Source organism: Lynx rufus, unplaced genomic scaffold (genome assembly GCF_022079265.1).
Source record: "Lynx rufus isolate CCGP_SWC_20201006 ecotype Redwood Valley unplaced genomic scaffold, mLynRuf1.p SCAF_3, whole genome shotgun sequence".
Lineage (NCBI taxonomy): Eukaryota > Metazoa > Chordata > Mammalia > Carnivora > Felidae > Lynx > Lynx rufus.
In genome coordinates, this window is record NW_025814845.1 from 28,449,532 (window position 1) to 28,470,746 (window position 21,215).

Below are 21,215 nucleotides of genomic sequence, written 5' to 3' on the forward strand. Positions count from 1 at the left end.
TTTTGAAAAACTTTTTAATGTTTCTTTATTTTGAGAGAGAGAGAGAGAGCACACACAGGGCAGGGGCAGAGGGAGAGGGAGAGAGAGAATCCCAGGCAGGCTCCGTGCCATCAGCACAGAGCCTGATGCAGGCTATCCCTTAACCCCGTGAGGCCATGACCTGAGTCAAAATCAAGAGTTGGACACTCAACCGTCTGAACCACCCAGGCACCCTGCTTCTTTTTTTAAATGGAATTAGATAGTTGTCTTGTACATCTTTATTACATTGATTTCTTCCTTTCTTAGCAATCTGGTTCCTTAATAGCAAAGTTTCTAGTTTTGCAAGCCATATTTAAATATTTTATCTATATTTTATCCTTTCCCATCATGTGTTTAATCCCAGGAGTGTGAACAGGGAGACCAAGGTGAAGTTTGTGCACACCTCTGTCCACGGCGTGGGGCATGACTTTGTGCAGTCGGCTTTCAAGGCTTTTGACTTTGCTCCTCCTGAGGCTGTTCCTGAACAGAAAGATCCCGATCCTGAGTTCCCAACAGTGAAATACCCGAATCCTGAAGAGGGTAAAGGAGTCTTGGTAACCTAATCTTTTTTGTCCTAAAACTTACCTCTTATATTGAAACTTCTTACTATCAAGTAAAATAATTTTTATGTATTTTTTTTAGTTTTGTAAAGTTTTATTTATTTAAGAGACAGAGAGAGTGAGTGGGGGAGGGGGGCAGAGAGAGAGAGAGAGAAAGAGAGAGAGAGGGAGAATCCCCAAACAGGCTCCACGCTGCCAGCACAGAGCCTGGCGCAGGACTTGAACTCACAAACCATGAGACCATGACCTGAGCTGAAACCATGAGTGAACACTTAACCAACTGAGCCACCCAGGGCACCCCTTTTTATGTGTTTTCATTGTGCTAAACAAAAAAACCAACTTTATCATGAGAAATATTTATATCTATTAGTCATCCATTTCTTATAGGAACCTTCAAAACACATATCTTAGCATCAGGATGTGAGAGCTGAAATTGAAATGATATTTTAAATTGAATTGAATTAATGAAGTTAAAATTTAGTTTACCCTGATTTTTTAATGTTAAAAAGAAACAGTAATGGAATGAATATTTATCACATGTTTTTTATTCCTTAATATTTTTATTCTGGAATTTTCCTAATATGAAGCAGAATTATTTAAATTATGGTTCCTTTAGCCTTTTTTTTAATTTATTTTTTTTAACATTTATTCATTTTTGAGGAACAGAGAGAGACAGAGCAAGAGCAGGGGAGGGGCAGGGAGAGGAGGAGACACAGAATCCAAAGCAGGCTCCAGGCTCTGAGCTGTCAGCACAGAGCCCAATGTGGGGCTCAAACCTATGAACCATGAGATCATGACCTGAGCTGAAGTCAGATGCTCAACCGACTGAGCCACACTGGCACCCCGCTTGTAGCCTTTTTAAAGGTTAACAGTGATATTCAGCAAATTGGCTTACTTTGGTTTGTTTTGAGGTCGATCACTTGGCAAGGCCTAGAAACACCAGTCCAGCCATACATACGCTATTAAATGTGAGGTGAACCCCACGGGCAGGTGTGGGTCGTGTGTTGATGTTCCCATTATCTGACCTCTGGCTTAGGAAGTAATTCGTGATCAGCCAAGACCAGCTCCAGAAATAAAACTCAGCCTTCGTTTGGGGAAAGTTTTTTTTTTCCTCAAGAACTGAATGTTTTTAAAGACGGCAATATGCTCAGTTCTTGACTGAAATAATCTTTTCTTTTCCTACTTTTTCAGACCTTATCTTTTGCCTTGGCTGACAAAACCAAGGCCAGAATCATTTTAGCAAACGACCCGGATGCTGATAGACTCGCTGTGGCAGAAAAGCAGGACAGGTACAATTGATTGGGATTACCTATGTAGTAGCAAACATAACGGGTGACATCTTGAGCAGTTAACTGCTCCTGGAAATATTTACTGTTCATTGTACACATCATCACCTCACGGAACTTCCTGTCACTGAACCTCTAACATACAGCAAAATGCAGTTCTGGGGCCCACACGATGATTGGCGAGCAGAAGGCAGAGTAAACAGCCCAGGGTGTATTTGGAATTGAAATTACTATTTCTCTTCTCTCGTTTCATCATCAATTTTATAATTAATGACTCAGTTCCTAATGCAGGCAAGTACTTTGTTTGGTGCTGGATTTACAGGTCAGTATTTACTGAAGGGTTTGCTGAAGGAGCTGTACCTTCAAGGAAACGTTGAATTCAGGTCGAGCGGACCAGAGAGGAATAGCACTGGGGTACCCAGTGTTTAAGACAAGTTTGGCCATAGAGTCTGTGCAGAGGAATAGGACGTAAGTGGAGGGAAAAGATGAAAAGCAGGCAGGGTCCAAGCAGTTTTGGAGGTCAAACGGCACACGTGATGTTTTGGGAGAAGCGAGCAAGCAGGTTTAATTCTAATCACTTTCTAGAAAGTTAAGCAAGGTGGTACATGCTAAAATGCAAGATGTACTGCTAGGCACCCAACTATGGAGAGGAAAATGAATCACACGTCTGTTCTGTGGTGTCCTGACCATTTTAGTGCAAACTCACTCTTGAGACACACTAGGATATTGACCTCCCAGAACCTCAATACTGACCAGACCGAAAATTGAGATTCACACACTATAATCCTGTGGGGGGCAGGGGAGGAAGGGGGGGCAGCATATTTCTGTCATCTTTAAAGCCAAACCCTTTGACAAAGACAAATAAACGTGTTATGTGTCGTCACTCTTCAAAGATGGGATGTTGGAGCAAACCGATTGAGACAGAGTAGCTGCTCAGATGTTTGTGGTGAAGTGACACTTTTTCGAGCAGTTATTTAAGCAAGAGTGACAAGAACACTCTTATAGAAACCGCTTTGGGCCTCGTTTGGCTTAATTGTCCCGTCCCAGTCACTTCAGTGTCTGTCTTAAGATCACAGCAATGCATTGGTTGTTCTTTCTTTCAGCGGTGAATGGAGAGTGTTTTCAGGCAATGAGTTGGGGGCCCTCTTGGGCTGGTGGCTTTTTACTTCTTGGAAAGAAAAGAACCAAGATCATAGTGCCCTCAAAGACATATACATGTTGTCCAGCACGGTCTCCTCCAAAATCTTGCGAGCCATTGCCTTAAAGGAGGGCTTTCACTTTGAGGTAAGGTGTTTCTGGGACTCGCTCTTAAATTTCTTTTGCTCTGTAGGAGGTCTAAGGCATTTCTTTCTCTTTTGGGTTATCCCTTTAGGAAACACTAACTGGCTTTAAGTGGATGGGAAACCGAGCCAGACAGCTAATAGACCAGGGGAAGAATGTCTTATTTGCATTTGAAGAAGCTATCGGTAAGAAGCCATAATAGTGATTGTAGCATTAGTTAATATATAGAATGCAAATAAATGGGATTTGGATTTGGGTTCAAAAAATTAACAGTAGAACAGGAACACACCGGTGCTCAAAGAGCACTGAACTGTCCTACCCCAAAATTGGCATCTCAGACATGCTTTCAGCTGAAAAGAATATCTCTTTAAAAGCCAAGCCATTAATATAAGAAAGTGAATCCTTTCCCTGGATGACTGAAAACAGTGATGTTCTGCCCATGAATGCTCGTAGCTCAGGAATCATGTATTTGGGGGAGTTGTGGTATTTCCTCAACTGTGGTGTTGACCTCCAGGTCTGATATGGTTCACTCCTGTTCTAAAAATGCTGGGCAGACATCTGTCCAGAGGAAGAGACAAGGCCTGGTTGTAGGGCTTTCATCAAAGTGACTGTCACCCAAAAGGACAGCCCGAGTCAAGTCAGAATGACTGGGAAACGCTCGTCAGTTTATGTAAGGAAAAAGGGGAGCTAGGTGTAGAAACTTGAAATTCAGATGTTTATGTGAGGGATATTTTAGCTACATGTTTAGTAAAAGCTATTATACCTTATACTTATTATATAAGAAGATTCACCTATTCCCTGCAGCACAGATGCTCACATATTATTTAACAAATTAATAATAGCTCAGCTTTTGCCCTTTCGTCACAAATGTCAGTCTTATCTTTCTATTAAAAAAATGTGTTCTTCAAATATTTATTGCATATCAGTTAAGCAATGGATGAACACTGACCTCAGTCTATAGCACTTTGCATCGATCTAGATAGTAAACACTCAAGATAGCATAGGCTAGGTGTCAAGGTGAAGGATGTAACTCACAAGAACTATTGGAATGCAGAGAAGACAGAAGAAGCATTGACTAGAGCACCTGGAAACTATTTTGTGTGAGCTGAAGGAGTTGGGGCTGGACCTAGGGAATGAACAGTTGATCTAGGAGGGAGAATCTCCTTATAGGTTATTCAACCAGTACATCTTGAAGGCCTGTTATGCACTAGACATTGGCCTGGATTCTCGAATATAAAAATGATAAATGAGGGGCGCCTGGGTGGATTAGTTGTTTAAGCGTCCGACTTCTGCTCAGGTCATGATCTCGTGGTTCGTGTTTGAGCCCCGCATCGGACTCTGTGCTGACAGCTCAGAGCCTGGAGCCTGCTTTGGATTCTGTGTCTCCTTCTCTCTCTGCCCCTCCCCCACTCATGCTGTGGTTGTCTCTCTCTCTGTCTCAAATATAAACATTAAATTTTTTTTAATTTAAAAAAAATGGTAAATGGGAAGCATTCACATATTCGTATTGTACAACCTCTTATGAGATGGGCAAGTTGCATATAGGTGTGTGCATGTACAGTGTTGTAAAGGAACTCACTCCTAAGCGTGTGTGTATGACACGTGTTTCTCTGCAGGATATATGTGCTGCCCTTTTGTTCTGGACAAAGATGGGGTCAGTGCCGCTGTCATAAGCGCAGAGTTGGCTAGCTTTCTAGCAACCAAGAATTTGACTTTGTCTCAGCAGCTAAAGGCCATCTATGTTGAGTAAGTGTCTATTAATTCTGTTTAATTGAAGTAATAGTGTTAAATATTTTCTTATGGTTCTACGTGTGAGATACTAATATTCTTTCTAATGCTCTTTGGTTGTGAATTCTATTTCTTTTTCTTTTTTTAATGTTTATTTATTTTTGAGAGAGAGAGAGAGATGGAGTATGAGCAGGGGAGGGGCAGAGAGAGAGGGAGATACAGAATCCAAAGCAGGCTCCAGACTCTGAGCTGTCAGCACAGAGCTCCACGCGGGGCTTAAACTCACAAACCATGAGATCATGACCTGAGCTGAAGTCGGACACTCAACCGATTGAGCCACCCACGCGTCCCATGATTTCTATTTCTTATGAAACTAAATAAAGAATCATCTTTTCTTTTGATACTTAACCATGTAATGGTAATTATCATTCATGATCGCACGAATCCTTAACAAATGAGGGCATCAGTTGCAGAAATAGCTAATTGAAGAATGTGATTTTAAGTGTGTGATGTCAAAAAAGATTAAAGGTGTTCATGAAATCTCTATTAAGTTTTTAGAGCAATGACCCAGGTCTGCCTTTATAAAGACGTTGCAGTAAGACTCTTACAAATACAGGCTAAAGGCCAGGGAGCAGTTTGGCAATCCCCAGGGTCAATTGTTGTACCTCTTTTTTATGCTAAATTATTCCTTTGAAGGTATTCATGGCATTTGTTTCATTTGGTTTCAAATATACTGGTTGACAAATGTACACTGTGTGGAATTATGTGTTCCTCATTTTGCATATTTGTATTTCCTTAACTGAGATATAACTGACATTAGTTTCAGGTATGCGATATAGTGTTTCAATATCTGTATATATTACAAAATGATCATCACAGTACATCTAGTTAACAGTCGCACCACACATAATTACAAATATTTCTTCTTATGATGAGAACTTGTAAGATCTATGCTCTTAGCAACTTTCAAACATATAGTGTAATATTATTAAATATAATCACCATGCTGTATTTTACTTATTTTATTCTAATAAATTTTTTATTTAATTTCTAAAATGATTTGTGTTTGTTTCCATAGGTATGGCTACCATATTACCAAAGCTTCATATTTTATTTGCCATGATCAAGGCACCATTAAACAATTATTTGAAAACCTTAGAAACTATGATGGGAAGAATAATTATCCAAAAACTTGTGGCAGATTCGCAATTTCTGGTATTAGAGACCTTACAACCGGCTACGATGATAGCCAACCTGATAAAAAAGCTGTAAGTAATATCTTTTATCAGTTAAACACTTCTCTATTTACCTTCTATTATACTTGGCATAGTTTGACTTATTGAATCATGGAGTTAGTTGAAGCTGATTTTAGGCATCCAGACATTATTATAAATAAGCTATCAAAATACATAGAAAGAGTAGGGCAGCCCACCCTGGTGTCTCTGAATGAGTAGATCTGGGGCGGAGGCCAAGAATTTGCATTTCTAACAAGTTCCCTGCTGATGCTGATATTACTGGTACACACTTTGAGAACCGTTGTTTGCTTCCTGGTTAGTTTTACCCTATTCTCTGAATGTCTGGGAGCTGTTAGCTATAAAGCATGAGTTTGCATTCTTCACATCATGTGGATCCTCCACTGGAGTCAAAAGAAGGCTCAGAGATGGCCGAAGAGTATTGCTAACTAAAGGCAGGAGATAGGAGGAAGAGAGTAAGAATAGCCTTATGAGATATTAGACATCTTGTTAGTTACCTTTTTTTTAAAATTCTCATCTGCACACAATGTATTTTTTTAAACAGAAGTATTTTTGGAAGAGTCCTGATGAAACATGACAGCTCCAGCCCCTGCCATCTCTTTGCTATGCTGAGACAACCATGTTCCCTCTCAGTTGTTTCTCCTGGTATTTACCACCAGATTTTTTTTCAACGTTTATTTATTTTTGAGAGACAGAGGGAGACAGAGTGCGAGCAGAGAGAGAGGGAGACAGAGAACCCCAAGCAGACTCCACATTGTCAGTGCCAAGCCCGACATGGGGCTCAAACCCACGAACCGTGAGATCATGACCTGAGCCAAAATCAGACACTTAACCCACTGAGCCACCCAGGCGCCCTTACCACCAGATTTCTAAATAATGTGCTCATATGGTGATGTTTTGACTTCTCAGCATTGTACTTTATTAATTTTCTATTATGGAGGTAAGGATTTAAATCTTACATTTCTTACATTCACTATTCCGCCTTCTCTCCTGTCTTTGCAAACGCATGTGCCACAACATTTGATGAAATCAGATTCCGTGCTTGTATTATTATGACTAGTAACTATTGTTTCCTGCTTAGCTAAGTAGTGTACTTTGATTAGTTTCCCCTAAATTGTATAATTATTTTTCCTATAATTAATAGTTGCTTTGTTCTTTTGTGTGCTTGGATTTTTATGTAACTATCACCAGTCTTTCTCACATCCTTCAGATACCTCTCAGTAGGGTTTTCCACATGCCAGTGCTGTTTTATCAGTTCCGTGTTGTTTCCAGCAGCTTCTGTCCTGATCCCTCCATCCGGGCAGGGCCAACTGCTCTATGTGTTGAGTACACACACGTCATCCTGGGAATGTCCTTCACCACTTACCGAGTCAGGTCCTTTGCTCCTACACCCCATGACTTCTTCCTATATTTGTTTTCCTAAATCATATCCTCTAGTAGATTCCTTAAACGAAGTGAATAGGAGGTAAATTTTGAGAGGCATTTAAATCTGGAAATATCTTATTCTACCCTCACATTTGATTGACTCGCAGTTTTGAAAGCAGCAGTGCTCTGTCATTTTTTAGTTCCCAGTATTGCTGTGGAGGGTCTGATCTTTCAGGAAATAGTTGAGGCGTGCTGTGAGCCACATAAAGGGATGTCGATGCCATACTGATTCAGTCCTTTCCATGCAGCTTGTTTTTTCTCTATGGGAAGATTTCAGGAACTTTCTGCTAAAACTCTGAGTTCTAAAATTTCAGTGATTTGCTTTAATATGGGTCTTTTTTCAGTCATTTTTCTGGGTAGTCGGTGGGTCTCTGTTGGTCTTTGGAGTCATTTCTTTCAGTTCTGAGTAATTTTCTTAATTTTGTGTCAAAGAAGAGGGCTGCATGGTCATTTCCCAAGTATTCTCTTGCCCTGAGTTTCCGGCCTCCCTTTCTTGTTGAGTTCTTAGTTAGAGGCTGGCTCTCCAGGACTAATGTTCTCCTTTCCTTGTTTCTCTCTTTCTTACTGTCCATCTATATCTTCTTGCCCTACTTTTTGGGAGATTTCATCATCATTAATTTTCAGTGCTTCTGTTCACAATTTTAGCTCTTATTGTCCAACTTATTAAAAATAACACCCTGACGCTTCCAGCTGACTCAGTTAGTGGAGCATGCGACTCTTGATCTCAGGGTCATGAGTTCTTGAACGTTGGGTATGGAGCCAACCTAAATAAAAATATTTTAAAAATAAAAATAACATCCTATTCTTGTTTTATGTATATAATTTTTTTCTTTTTTTTAAATAATGTCATGGTTCAACAGTTCTTTACATTACTTGGCTGTCATCACAGTAAATGTACTCGTGACCCCTTTTGTCTGTTTCATCCATCCCCCACCCACCTCCCCTCTGGCAACCACCAGTTTGTTCTCTACGTGAAGAGCATATATTTTCTGATGTTGTTGTCTCTCTTTTTCTTAGTTCATTGTTTTGTTCCTTAAATTCTCCATATGAATGAAATTATATAATATTTGCCTTTGTCTGTCTTAATTCACTTAACATTATACCCTCTATGTTGTCCATCCATGTTGTTGCAAATGACAAGGTCTCATTCTTTTTTTTTTTTTTTTTCTTAAGTAATCTCTACACCCAACATCGGGCTCAAACTCACGACCTTGAGATCAAGAGTCACATGCTGTACTGACTGAGCCAGGCAGGTGCTCCAACATCTCATTCTTTTTAAAGGCTGAATAATATTCCTGTGTGTGTGTGTCCACACACATACACCCTTGGACTGCTTCCATATCTTGGCTATTGTAAATAATGCTGCAGTAAACATTGGGGTGCATATATCTTTTCTTTTTTTTAATTTTTATGCTGCAGTAAACAGTGGGGTACATATATCTTTTCTTTTTTTTTAATTTTTATGCTGCAATAAACATTGGGGTGCATATATCTTTTCTTTTTTTTTAATTTTTATTTATTTTTGAGAGAGAGAGACAGAGCGTGAGTGGGGGGAGGAGTAGAGAAAGAGGGGGACACAGAATCTGAAGCAGGCTCCAGACTCTGAGCTATCAGCACAGAGCCCAATGCGGGCTCTAACTCATGGATGGCGAGATCATGACCTGAGCCGAAGTCGGACACTTAACCGACTGAACCACCCAGGCGCCCCTGCGTATATCTTTTCAAATTAGTGCTTTCATTTTCTTTGGGTAAATACCCGGTAGTGGAATCATTGGATCATATGGTAATTCTATTTTTAATTTTTTGAAGAACGTCCATATTATTTTTTATATTGGCTGCACCAATGAACTTTCCTACCACCAATGAACAAGTATTCCTTTTTCTCCACATCCTTGCTGACACTTGTTATTTCTTGTCTTTTTTATTTTAGCCATTCTTATAGGTGTAAGGTAATATCTCATTGCAGTTTTGATTTGCATTTTCCTGATGATCAGTGATATTGAGTATCTTTTCATGTGTCTGTTGGCCATTTTTGTGTCTTTGGAAGAATGTCTATTCAGGTACTCTGCCCATTTTTAATCCGTTTGTTTTTTGGTGTTCTGTAAGTTCTTAATTCATGTTCGATATAAACTGCTTATCAGATATATCATTTGCAAATGTCTTCTCTCATTCAGTAGGTTGCCTCTTTGTTTTGTTGATGGTTTCCTTTGCTGTGCAAAAGCTTTTTATTTAGGTGTAGTCCCAATGGTTTTATTTTGCTTATGTATATAATATTTTATCTCTCTTAAGTATAGGCATTATAACTTTTTATTTTTTTATTTTTTTTATTTATTTTATTTTTTTCAATATATGAAGTTTATTGTCAAATTGGTTTCCATACAACACCCAGTGCTCATCCCAAAAGGTGCCCTCCTCAATACCCATCACCCATCCCCCCTCCCTCCCACCCCCCATCAACCCTCAGTTTGTTCTCAGTTTTGTTTTTTTTTTTAATATATGAAATTTATTGTCAAATTGGTTTCCATACAACACCAGTGCTCATCCCAAAAGGTGCCCTCCTCAATACCCATCACCCACCCTCCCCTCCCTCCCACCCCGCATCAACCCTCAGTTTGTTCTCAGTTTTTAAGAGTCTCTTATGCTTTGGCTCTCTCCCACTCTAACCTCTTTTTTTTTTTCCTTCCCCTCCCCCATGGGTTTCTGTTAAGTTTCTCAGGATCCACATAAGAGTGAAACCATATGGTATCTGTCTTTCTCTGTATGGCTTATTTCACTTAGCATCACACTCTCCAGTTCCATCCACGTTGCTACAAAAGGCCATATTTCATTTTTTCTCATTGCCACGTAGTATTCCATTGTGTATATAAACCACAATTTCTTTATCCATTCATCAGTTGATGGACATTTAGGCTCTTTCCATAATTTGGCTATTGTTGAGAGTGCTGCTATGAACATTGGGGTACAAGTGCCCCTATGCATCAGTACTCCTGTATCCCTTGGATAAATTCCTAGCAGTGCTATTGCTGGGTCATAGGGTAGGTCTATTTTTAATTTTCTGAGGAACCTCCACACTGCTTTCCAGAGCGGGTGCACCAATTTGCATTCCCACCAACAGTGCAAGAGGGTTCCCGTTTCTCCACATCCTCTCCAGCATCTATAGTCTCCTGATTTGTTCATTTTGGCCACTCTGACTGGCGTGAGGTGATATCTGAGTGTGGTTTTGATTTGTATTTCCCTGATAAGGAGTGACGTTGAACATCTTTTCATGTGCCTGTTGGCCATCCGGATGTCTTCTTTAGAGAAGTGTCTATTCATGTTTTCTGCCCATTTCTTCACTGGGTTATTTGTTTTTCGGGTGTAGAGTTTGGTGAGCTCTTTATAGATTTTGGATACTAGCCCTTTGTCCGATATGTCATTTGCAAATATCTTTTCCCATTCCGTTGGTTGCCTTTTAGTTTTGTTGGTTGTTTCCTTTGCTGTGCAGAAGCTTTTTATCTTCATAAGGTCCCAGTAATTCACTTTTGCTTTTAATTCCCTTGCCTTTGGGGATGTGTCGAGTAAGAGACTGCTACGGCTGAGGTCAGAGAGGTCTTTTCCTGCTTTCTCCTCTAAGGTTTTGATGGTTTCCTGTCTCACATTCAGGTCCTTTATCCATTTTGAGTTTATTTTTGTGAATGGTGTGAGGAAGTGGTCTAGTTTCAACCTTCTGCATGTTGCTGTCCAGTTCTCCCAGCACCATTTGTTAAAGAGACTGTCTTTTTTCCATTGGATGTTCTTTCCTGCTTTGTCAAAGATGAGTTGGCCATACGTTTGTGGGTCTAGTTCTGGGGTTTCTATTCTATTCCATTGGTCTATGTGTCTGTTTTTGTGCCAGGCATTATAACTTTTTAAAATGTAGACTTTTTTTCCTGTATTGTCTTTATATCTCCCAAATTATTTATTATTATTCAGGTTTTTTGGATTTTGTCTTTAAGCTGTCTTTTCCCAAAGTCTGGTAATCCCTCATTATTTGGGGGCACTCAAAAACCGATCGGAAGTTCTACGTACGTGAGCAAACCTTGTCAACTGACAAACTTTGCTCTCAGGAGATTGGGTGCCAAGTTAACTTTTACACGGCGGGCTCCCTATCTGGGGAAGCCTAATTCTCACCCTGATCTCTTGCCTAAAGGCTGTAAGATGGGTGACAGCGGTGGAGAGTTGCCTGGGAGTCTGGAGGGAGGACGGCTGGTATTCAGGTTGTTGACTCTGAGTTGCTCTCTGTTTTCACCATATCCTGCCCTTCTACACCAGTGCCTGGTGTACCCAACTCCTGAGCCTTTCTTGTTCAATTATACTGGAGAATTAAGCCATCTCCTATTAAGGTGGTTGCCTGACTGCATGGGCAGAGGGTGAGAATCTGGGAGGGTCTGATAGGTCTTTTCACATCCTTTCTTTGTTTCCCACCTGCCTTTCACAGTGCCTGGTGCCTCCAGGTAGTGAGCTTTGCCAGGGTTCTGCAAAGCTCATTGACCAGGGTCTTGTTTGTTCCTTGCAGGTGCTCAGCTGTCATTGTCCTGTGTTCCATCAGGTCAATTCTGCCCCTTCATCTGTTTTGTAACTCCCAGGATCGTTGGCAACCTAATTAACTACTGTTTTCCTTTTCCTCTTTGCCCTTGTGTTTTGTATATTCACACACACAGTTCCGTCATTTTAGCTGAGTATGGGGAACGATTAGCTATGAATACATCTGCCAGAAATGTTATATTTAAAAAGATCTCTTTATATAACTGTTTTTTTTTTTACAAAGTAAAATAAGGTCTAGTTTATTGTGGTTTTTTGGTCACATATTATCAATCTATTTAAATCAATTTCTCATGAAATATGTTTCCATGTTAGTAAAACTTTAGTAGCTTTGGGGTGCCTGGCCGGCTCAGTTGGAAAAGCATGAACTCTTGATCTTAGGTTGTAGATACGAGCCCCAAATTGGGTGTAGAGATTACTTAAAATCTTTAGGGGCACCTGGGTGGCTCAGTCAGTTAGGCATCCAACTCTTGATTTCAGCTCAGGTTATGATCCCACAGTTCGTAAAATCAAGCCCCACATCTGGCTCCATACTGGCAGTGCAGAGCCTGCTTGAGATTCTCCGTCTCCCTCTCTCTCTGCTCCTCTCCTGTTCACTCTCTATCTCTCTCTCAAAATAAATAAATAAACATTTAAAAATAAAGTAAAATCTTTAAAAAAATCCCAAAAACTTCAGTAGCTTTAATTAACAAGACTAGGGAGGTAAAATGCAAGTATACAAGTTACTTAATTCCCCAAATCATTTTATGATTATTATTATTTAGTATTTAATTCAGAAGAAGAATTTTTTTTTTTTTATTTCCTCAAAAGTATCCTTTTCTCTGAAACCAGTATATTTGCTTGGCATTTATTTTCTTGCCTATACAGGGGAAACTATTATTTGAGCCAGAACATTTCATGTTACAATTTAAATGTATAACGTGTAAATTAATTCCTAGGTTCTCCCTACTAGCAAAAGCAGCCAAATGATCACCTTTACCTTTGCTAATGGGGGCGTGGCCACCATGCGGACCAGCGGGACTGAACCCAAGATCAAGTACTATTCGGAACTGTGTGCGCCTCCTGGAAATAGGTATGATATCCACGGCAGCACGTGTGATTGCTGTGCCCTAAAGTTCCTAATTGGTTCTGCACAAGTGCTAAGTAAAACCTTTTGCTTTGCCAGTGTTATGTACTTCAATTAGGAATGTTTCAAAGCCTGCAGCAATACTGTGATATTAACAGCTGTTTGGAGCATCCCCGAGCACAGGAGCTCATTTTTACTTACTTATTGCTGTCCTACCTTTCTTTGTATGGGAAAATTTCATTCCAGATTTCAGTAATAGTAATACAGTTTCCTTTTTCTAATACTTCAATTTGAGACTAGCACCCATGAGTTTTTCTCTTTTTCTCCTTGTCTCTGATACAATAATTTTAAAAAATCTTTTTAATATTTATGTCTTTTTGAGAGACAGAGTGTGAGCAGGGGAGTGGCAGAGAGAGGGGGAGACACGGAACCCGAGGCAGGGTCCAGGCTCTGAGCTGTCAGCACAGAGCCCTACACGGAATTCGAACTCATGAACCGAGAGATCACAACCTGAGCCGAAGTTGGCCGCTTAACCGACTGAGCCACCCAGGCGCCCCAATAATTTACATTCCACTGTACATGCCTTGAACAAATATCTTTGAGTATCTATTGTGCATAAGTCTGTGCCGGGTTCTGGGGAGGATAAAGAGCCATAGCAGAAGGAGTCTTGCCTCCAAAAAGCTGACGGTCTGTTAGCTTCAGGGTCATGTTTTTGTGACCTCTGTAAAGGGTTTGAGTTTACTTTGCAATACCATAACATCTTAAACTTTAACAACCATGGTGCATGTAGTTAGCTTGTGTAAATGTGATCCTGCACACTCATTTAACCCCCAGGTAACTAGCACTTCTCCATTCAGAGTAAAGAATCAGGAAAAATTGTTTAAAGACTAAGTCAGTACTGTGCAATGGAAATAAAATGTGAGTCACATAATGCAATTTGAAATTTTCTACTAGACGCATTTTTTTTTTAATTTTTTTTTTCAACGTTTATTTATTTTTTGGGACAGAGAGAGACAGAGCATGAAGGGGGGAGGGGCAGAGAGAGAGGGAGACACAGAATCGGAAACAGGCTCCAGGCTCTGAGCCATGAGCCCAGAGCCTGACGCGGGGCTCGAACTCACGGACCGCGAGATCGTGACCTGGCTGAAGTCGGACGCTTAACCGACTGCGCCACCCAGGCGCCCCTAGACGCATTTTTAAGCAGTGAAAAGAGGGGCGCCTGATTGGCTCAGTGAATTGAGCGTCTGACTTCAGCTCAGAGCATGATCTCACAAACCATGAGTTCAAGCCCCGCATCAGGCTCTGTGCTGACAGCTCAGAGCCTAGAGCCTGCTTCAGATTCTGTGTCTTCCTCTCTCCCTGCCCCTCCCCCATTTGCACTCTGTCTCTCTTGCTGTCAAAAATAAATAAACATTTTTTTTTAAAGTTAAATAGTAAAAATAAACAGGTAAAATTAATTTAGTAATTTATTCTACTTTACTTAACATGAAAATATTGTTATTATACCATATATAATTTATATAAAATTAATGAGATATTTTACTTTTTATCACATTTTCAAGATCCATTTACTATTTTACACTCACCACATATCTCAATTAAAATGCTTGATTTTTTTAAGAAACACTTGTTCCATACAATTGACCCTTGAACAACACAGGCTTGAACTATGAAGGTCCACTTATATGTGGAATTTAAAAAAATTTTTTTTCAATGTTTGTTTATTTTTGAGAGACACAGAGAGACAGAGCTTGAGTAGGGAAGGGCAGAGAGAGGGAGACACAGAATTCAAAGCAGGCTCCAGGCTCTGAGCTGTCAGCACAGAGCCTGACGCAGGGCTTGAACCCACGCACCGTGAGATCGTGACCTGAGCCGAAGTCAGATGCCCAACCAACTGAGCCACCCAGGTGCCCCAATATGTGGATTTTTTAAATAAATACAGTATAATATTATAAATGTATTTTCTCTTATTATTAATAACTCTTTTAGTGTATTGCAAGAATACATGTAACAAACAAAATATGTGTTAATTGACTGTCTATGTTATGGTATGGTTTCCAGTCAAAAGGAGGCTATTAATAGTGAACTTTTTGGGGTGTAAAAAGTTAATCATGGATTTTTGACTGCAATGGGGGGGAGTCACTAATGCCCTAAATCCCAGGCTGTTGAAGGGTCAAATGTATTAACAGTTCATAAAATTTACCGTTGAAAAAATAGATTTGGATACCTAAGTTGTTCCAAACATACTTCAGTTTTCCAATAATTGAATTAAATGGCAGCTTATTTTTTTTTTTTAATATTTTATTTTTTGAGAGACAGAGAGAGACAGAGCATGAGCGGGGGAAGGGCAGAGAGAGAGGGAGACACAGAATCCAAAGCAGGCTCCAGGCCCTGAGCTGTCAGCACAGAGCCCGATGCGGGGCTCAAACCCATGAACACAAGATCATGACCTGAGCCAAAGTCAGATGCCCAACTGATTGAGCCACCCAGGTGCCCCTAAATTTCAGCTTTTAAATTTGAAAGTCAGTTAATTAAACTTAAATTCAGTTTTCAGTCCCACTAGTCACATTTCCAGGGCTCAGTACTGTAGTCAGGAGCATGGATCTGATGTTTCCCAACCAAAGCCTTGCTCATTGCAGAGTTTTTCTGATCTTGTGAATCCAATTTGCACTATGTGGAAATAAAAGCAGAGGAAATTTTCTGAGCATCTTCAGTTGGCCAGCCAGTAGCAGATTAAATGTAGCAAATTAGAGAGGTGGGGGCAGAATTATTAGTGTTAGACTTTCCTCGGACAGGAAGAAATGACTGCTGATAGCAAGGAAAGAAACATTAAAACAAAACAAAAACATAAAACATGGACACGGTAACTCAGAATGTTTACTGCTTTATCATAAGGGAAATAGCATTCCACTTCCAAATGGCCCTGAATCTTCTTCTGAATAAGAGACCCAGGTCAACAGTTAAAGTCATGATAATGGCTCTCAAATATCATGATAGTCCAATATATTTAAAAAGTCATAGACTGTGTCCTATATTTTGCTACAAATTCCCATTCAAAACCTTTTTGTGCTGAAAGGGCAAAAACTCAGCTAGTAAGCAGCTTGAACAAACACATAAAGCTTCCCATTTTCTAAGCATTCTGTATTACCAACATTTGATTGTAATATTGTGCAAGTATCACTGTTTCTATGTGTGTTAAATAGTAAGCTGTTTGCTACTCTATTGGGTATGAGTTTTTCCAGACATTTCTTTGTAATTCTCACTCTCACGTAATGTTTTCATATTTCTATGCCTTTCTTCTGAAAAAAAAAAGGGGGGACATTAGTCCAACTTAAAGATCCATTTTCTCGGGGCGCCTGGGTGGCGCAGTCGGTTAAGCGTCCGACTTCAGCCAGGTCACGATCTCGCGGTCTGTGAGTTCGAGCCCCGCGTCGGGCTCTGGGCTGATGGCTCAGAGCCTGGAGCCTGTTTCCGATTCTGTGTCTCCCTCTCTCTCTGCCCCTCCCCCGTTCATGCTCTGTCTCTCTCTGTCCCAAAAATAAATAAACGTTGAAAAAAAAAAATAAATAAAAAATAAAGATCCATTTTCTCTATATATTAGTTCCTTCCTTGTCATTTCTCTGTGAAGATATAATAATTTGGAAAACTTTATAATAACAATACTATTTAATGTTTAAGGATCTGGTATTTTACATTTTTCACATGGCTTATTGGGTGGACTTAAATTCAAATATTAGTTTACAAATTCCTGAAGACACTTAGAAAAATTGTCCTTTTATTATATTCATCAAGATGCTGTTCTAATTTACTAATTGGGACATTGGGCACTAGGTCAGTCCACGGATATGCTATCAGGGCTCAAGCAAGTTACCAGCATACCTAACGTACAAGAGCAATAAAGCCATGGCTAAGGTTTCCTTACTGTCTGATCAGCTTAATATTATCGCTGTCTTTTATATCATCAATTTCATTTATTCATAGAATTCCATAACCTACTCATCCTTTAGAATGGAAAATCCTTTTCAAGTTTAAGTCCTGCTTAAAATATTTTTTGATCAAAATATTTTTTGATCAGTAGGTGTCTTTTGTCCAACTTTTTATTTTGGAAATTTTCAACAAATGCCCACATACCTTTCGCCTAGACCAAGGGTTGGCAAACTTTCGGTAAAGAGCCAGATAGTAAATATTGTAGATTTTACAAGCCATATAGTCGCAACTACTCAGTTCTGCTGTTGCTCAAAAGCAGAAAGAAGGAATACACACAAAGGAATAGGTGTGACTGTGTTCTAATAAATCTTTATTTATAAAAACAGGCTGTCAACAGACTGCCAGCCATAGTTAGCCTACTCTAACCTAAACAGTCGCTAACATTTTGCAAAATTTGCTATCTCTCACATATATTATTGTATATGCAGGTTTTGTGCCTGTATTGTATATGCAGGGGTTTTTCCTGAGCCATTTGAACATAAGCTGCAGACCTTAGTACAACTGAACAAGGATGCTCTAAGGATGTTCTAAGGAATTCTTGGAATTCCTTGGATACTGGAATCCTTGGATACTTGGAATCCTTGGATACTGGATTACAATATCACAATTTAGGTAACAATTATATCAGGCAAGCTTCTAACAGAGAAACAAAACCAGTAGGAGACATACACTGTACTTATATATTTATGTTTGTGTATTCACTGGGGAGTTTAATTTTAGGTATATTGTTTAAAAAAAAAAACAACAGTAGTTGTTTAGTTGTGTGCCTTCCTGAGAAATGTTGTTTTCTTCAAAACACATTTGTGGAGAAGGAAATAACAACCAATGTGATTCATGTGTATTTATGAAGCATAATTACCTTGTATGTTACCAGTGGGGGTAAAAATAATTTTAATGACAGCTACATTTATTGAGGTTTTTGGGCCAGGTTCTGTGCTAATTGCTTTATATAATTTATCTCAATCTACACAACAACTCTCTTGAGAAGATAAAGTCTTTATCCCAATTTTACAAATGAGAAATCTGGGCCTCTGAGAGGCTAAGAAGGGCATACAGCTAGTAGTAGAGCCAGAATTCATGTCTGCAATAAAATGGATTGTTTTAGTTGTACCGAGTAGCTCTCACAGTGTAACAATGAACTTAACTAATTACAAGAATTACCATTTCCATTTAGATAAAGTTGCATATATTAAAGACAGTCGATTATGAAGTCATGTAAGTTAGGATTGAAGGATTTGGTTTTTTAAATTCAGCTTTTTGGTTTAAAGTCCTTCCAGTAAACGCACCGTGCTAGGAGCCTGACCCTAACACGGGCTGCTGGAAACCTGTCTAATCACAAATTCATTTTATCATGATCTACCTTCCAATTGTTTGCATATAAATGAGTGTTGCCCGCATGCTTGAAAGTTTGGTTTCCTTAGAGGGAACCAGTTCCCTGGATTTTTGCTTATACTTCGTTGTGACCCTGGAGGTAGAATAAGGAGAAAAGCTGGGGGAACTGAGTGCCTGGTATGTGATTAGCAGGCCCACTAGGAGGCTCCCATTCTCTGCTGCTTAGCTTCCAATATTCTGAAGACAAACTGCATCGGGAACGTTCCTATCCTGGGAGACTGAGGACTTAACAGAGGGGTCATTGGTAAAAGTTTAACAGGATTGAATGACAATTGAAGTTATAAAGTTTCTTTGCACTGTTAGGTACAAAGTTTGCAGATCCTACAGGGATGCTAAGGCAAAAACTGTGCTTCTTAAAAATTCTTGTAAGAAATGCAAAGGGGCAATTTTATTTCTAGTAGAGACCTTGGGAAAGCCTTTGGGGGAAATAATGGATATTGTCTCATGGGTTTTTTGTTTTGTTTTGTTTTGTTTTTTTGTCCAAGTCAACAGATACATTCCCATGCTTAAGTCACTGGAGTTCTGTTTTGTCTGATTTAGCCTTCCTCTTAAGGTTAAATTTCAGTGTTACTTGGCCAATGCAGGGAGAACTTAAAATATACTTTGGAATAATCCACTGACCTGGAATTTCCCCTCTTATCTTCCAGTGATCCTGAGCAGCTGAAGAAGGAACTCAATGAACTAGTCAGTGCTATTGAGGAACATTTTTTCCAGCCACAAAAGTACAACCTGCAACCAAAGGCAGAGTGAAATATATCAGCCATGGGCGTAATTACAATCAAGCTACCGGTGATTAATTAAGCAATATTTTTGAGGACCAAATGATTTAAATGGTCGCTCTAAGTATTTATATTTTTTTAATAGGCCTACATTCCTCATTGTTCTATTTTTTTTACCTTTAAGACGAATAAAGAAAAGATGGCCAAACCCAAGAAACCAATTAAATTTAATTCCTATTAAAAGGTTAAGCCTGGGCATTTCCTGGATTAAAAAAATGAAGATTTTAAAAATAGCAAACTTTCAAAACTGTACTGTAATTCATATGCTTTAATTAGAATAAATAACAAATGTGTCTTCTCTATCATTCTTTTTATGAATAATTAAAATCACCAGAAAGCCTATACAATTACTAAATTCTGGGCTGTCATATCATAGGATAACCACTTTTTAGGTATATGTATATTTACATTTGTATGAATTGCTTATAAAGCAAAATATATAAACAAATTGAATGTCCTGTTCATGTTTAGGGAAAAACAGGAACCTATAAAGTGGAGCAAAAGATACTTTAAAAAGAGAAAATTTTTCATCTAAAACTTTTTAGTTGTAATAATCCATCATTGTACAGTGTTTACATGCTAGGAAAAAACAGCCTCATCATCTTTGTTCAGTACACTAACATTAATTTTATCTCTTTAAATCTTGAATTTAAAAATTGGTTATTTGAAACTGCAAAGTTCTTTATTGTACAGTTGTTTGCTTTCGTACAAGTTAATGTAATTTTTGGGACTGAGGCACAAAGACTATAAGCTTTAACTATTTGCCTGACTTTGCTTGTTTTGCTTTGATCATATGTAATTAAAATCTAAAACTATTAGATTTCCTTTTCAGGTTTATATTTAACCTGTGCCTTCTATTCTTCTCATAACCAATGGCCTTAAAACCATCCAGAATTACTCCCTTTGAGCCCCCATGAGTCAGGACCAAGCCGTTCTTTATATACTTTGAATATTTCATGTGGTTTTCTGTTTTTAAAACAAATGATTCCCCATTATTATTATGACTAACCTAAATGCTTACTAAGTCTCAGAACGATGAAAAATTACAATCCTATTGGCATTTTTTCTAAAGTAAAGGGGAAAATGTTTTTATGTCTTAGTGATACATAGTTTGTGCCCTATCAGAACTTTTAAATCTGTAATATTCAATATATTCTGTCAGCTGCTTCATTGTAGCTGTTATGTATTTTTGTTTTATAGTGTTTTGTAGTCTCACACTGCACCCTAGAAATAAAGTCTGTATCCTCTCTACAGTTTTTGGAGCTTGTAAACTATACCCCATCATGGAGTTGGTTTCTGGAAATACATCACCCTACTGTGATGATGCTCACAGTTTGGGGGGCTAGTGAGTAAACGTCAGGCTTACACATTCTCTAATGGAGTCATTTGCAAAGCACTCGGGGTTCAGAAGTGCGAGAGGGGGATCCCTTCTGCCCAGAGAAAGCCTGGAAGAGAGGTGAATGACTGCTTTGCTTCTGGGGGTTGGGGAGCTAGGAGCTGGGGATGAAGGAGAAGGGCCGCCAGGCACAGAGCACAGCACCGGCAAAAGTATAGAAGTGCTGGCATGTGTGTGTGTGCATGTGTGGGGGGGTGTTTCAGGTGGTGAAAACACACCCCAGGTGTACACTTTAGGACAGACCCTCACTTCTCTGCCACTCACGTGAGCTGCTGATTAAACTGGACCTGGAGGGGGGGGGTCCCCCGACTCTATTTCTAAGGAATAACACACCATGGGGGTGCCGGGGTGACTCAGTTGGTTAAGCGTCTGACTTCGGCTCAGGTCACGATCTCACAATTCTTGGGTTCCAACCCCGCCTCGGACTCTGTGCCGACAGCTCAGAGTCTGGAGCCTGCTTTGGGTTCTGTATCCCCCTCTCTCT

At 39.4% G+C, this 21,215-nt stretch overlaps 1 protein-coding gene across 1 annotated transcript in view; it reads left to right on the plus strand.

Annotated features, from left to right (window-relative positions):
• The window catches only part of PGM2 (phosphoglucomutase 2), a 40,379-nt gene extending 19,791 nt beyond the window's left edge, over nt 1-20,588 (plus strand). Inside the window, exons 7-14 of the mRNA XM_047090860.1 lie at nt 383-572; nt 1,770-1,867; nt 2,968-3,148; nt 3,237-3,330; nt 4,762-4,891; nt 5,952-6,141; nt 13,050-13,183; nt 19,204-20,588. Of these exons, the coding sequence (XP_046946816.1) occupies nt 383-572; nt 1,770-1,867; nt 2,968-3,148; nt 3,237-3,330; nt 4,762-4,891; nt 5,952-6,141; nt 13,050-13,183; nt 19,204-19,306 (1,120 nt within the window). The 3' untranslated portion in view covers nt 19,307-20,588. The remainder of the gene's footprint in view (nt 1-382; nt 573-1,769; nt 1,868-2,967; nt 3,149-3,236; nt 3,331-4,761; nt 4,892-5,951; nt 6,142-13,049; nt 13,184-19,203) is intronic.
• Nucleotides 20,589-21,215: the final 627 nt, after the last annotated feature.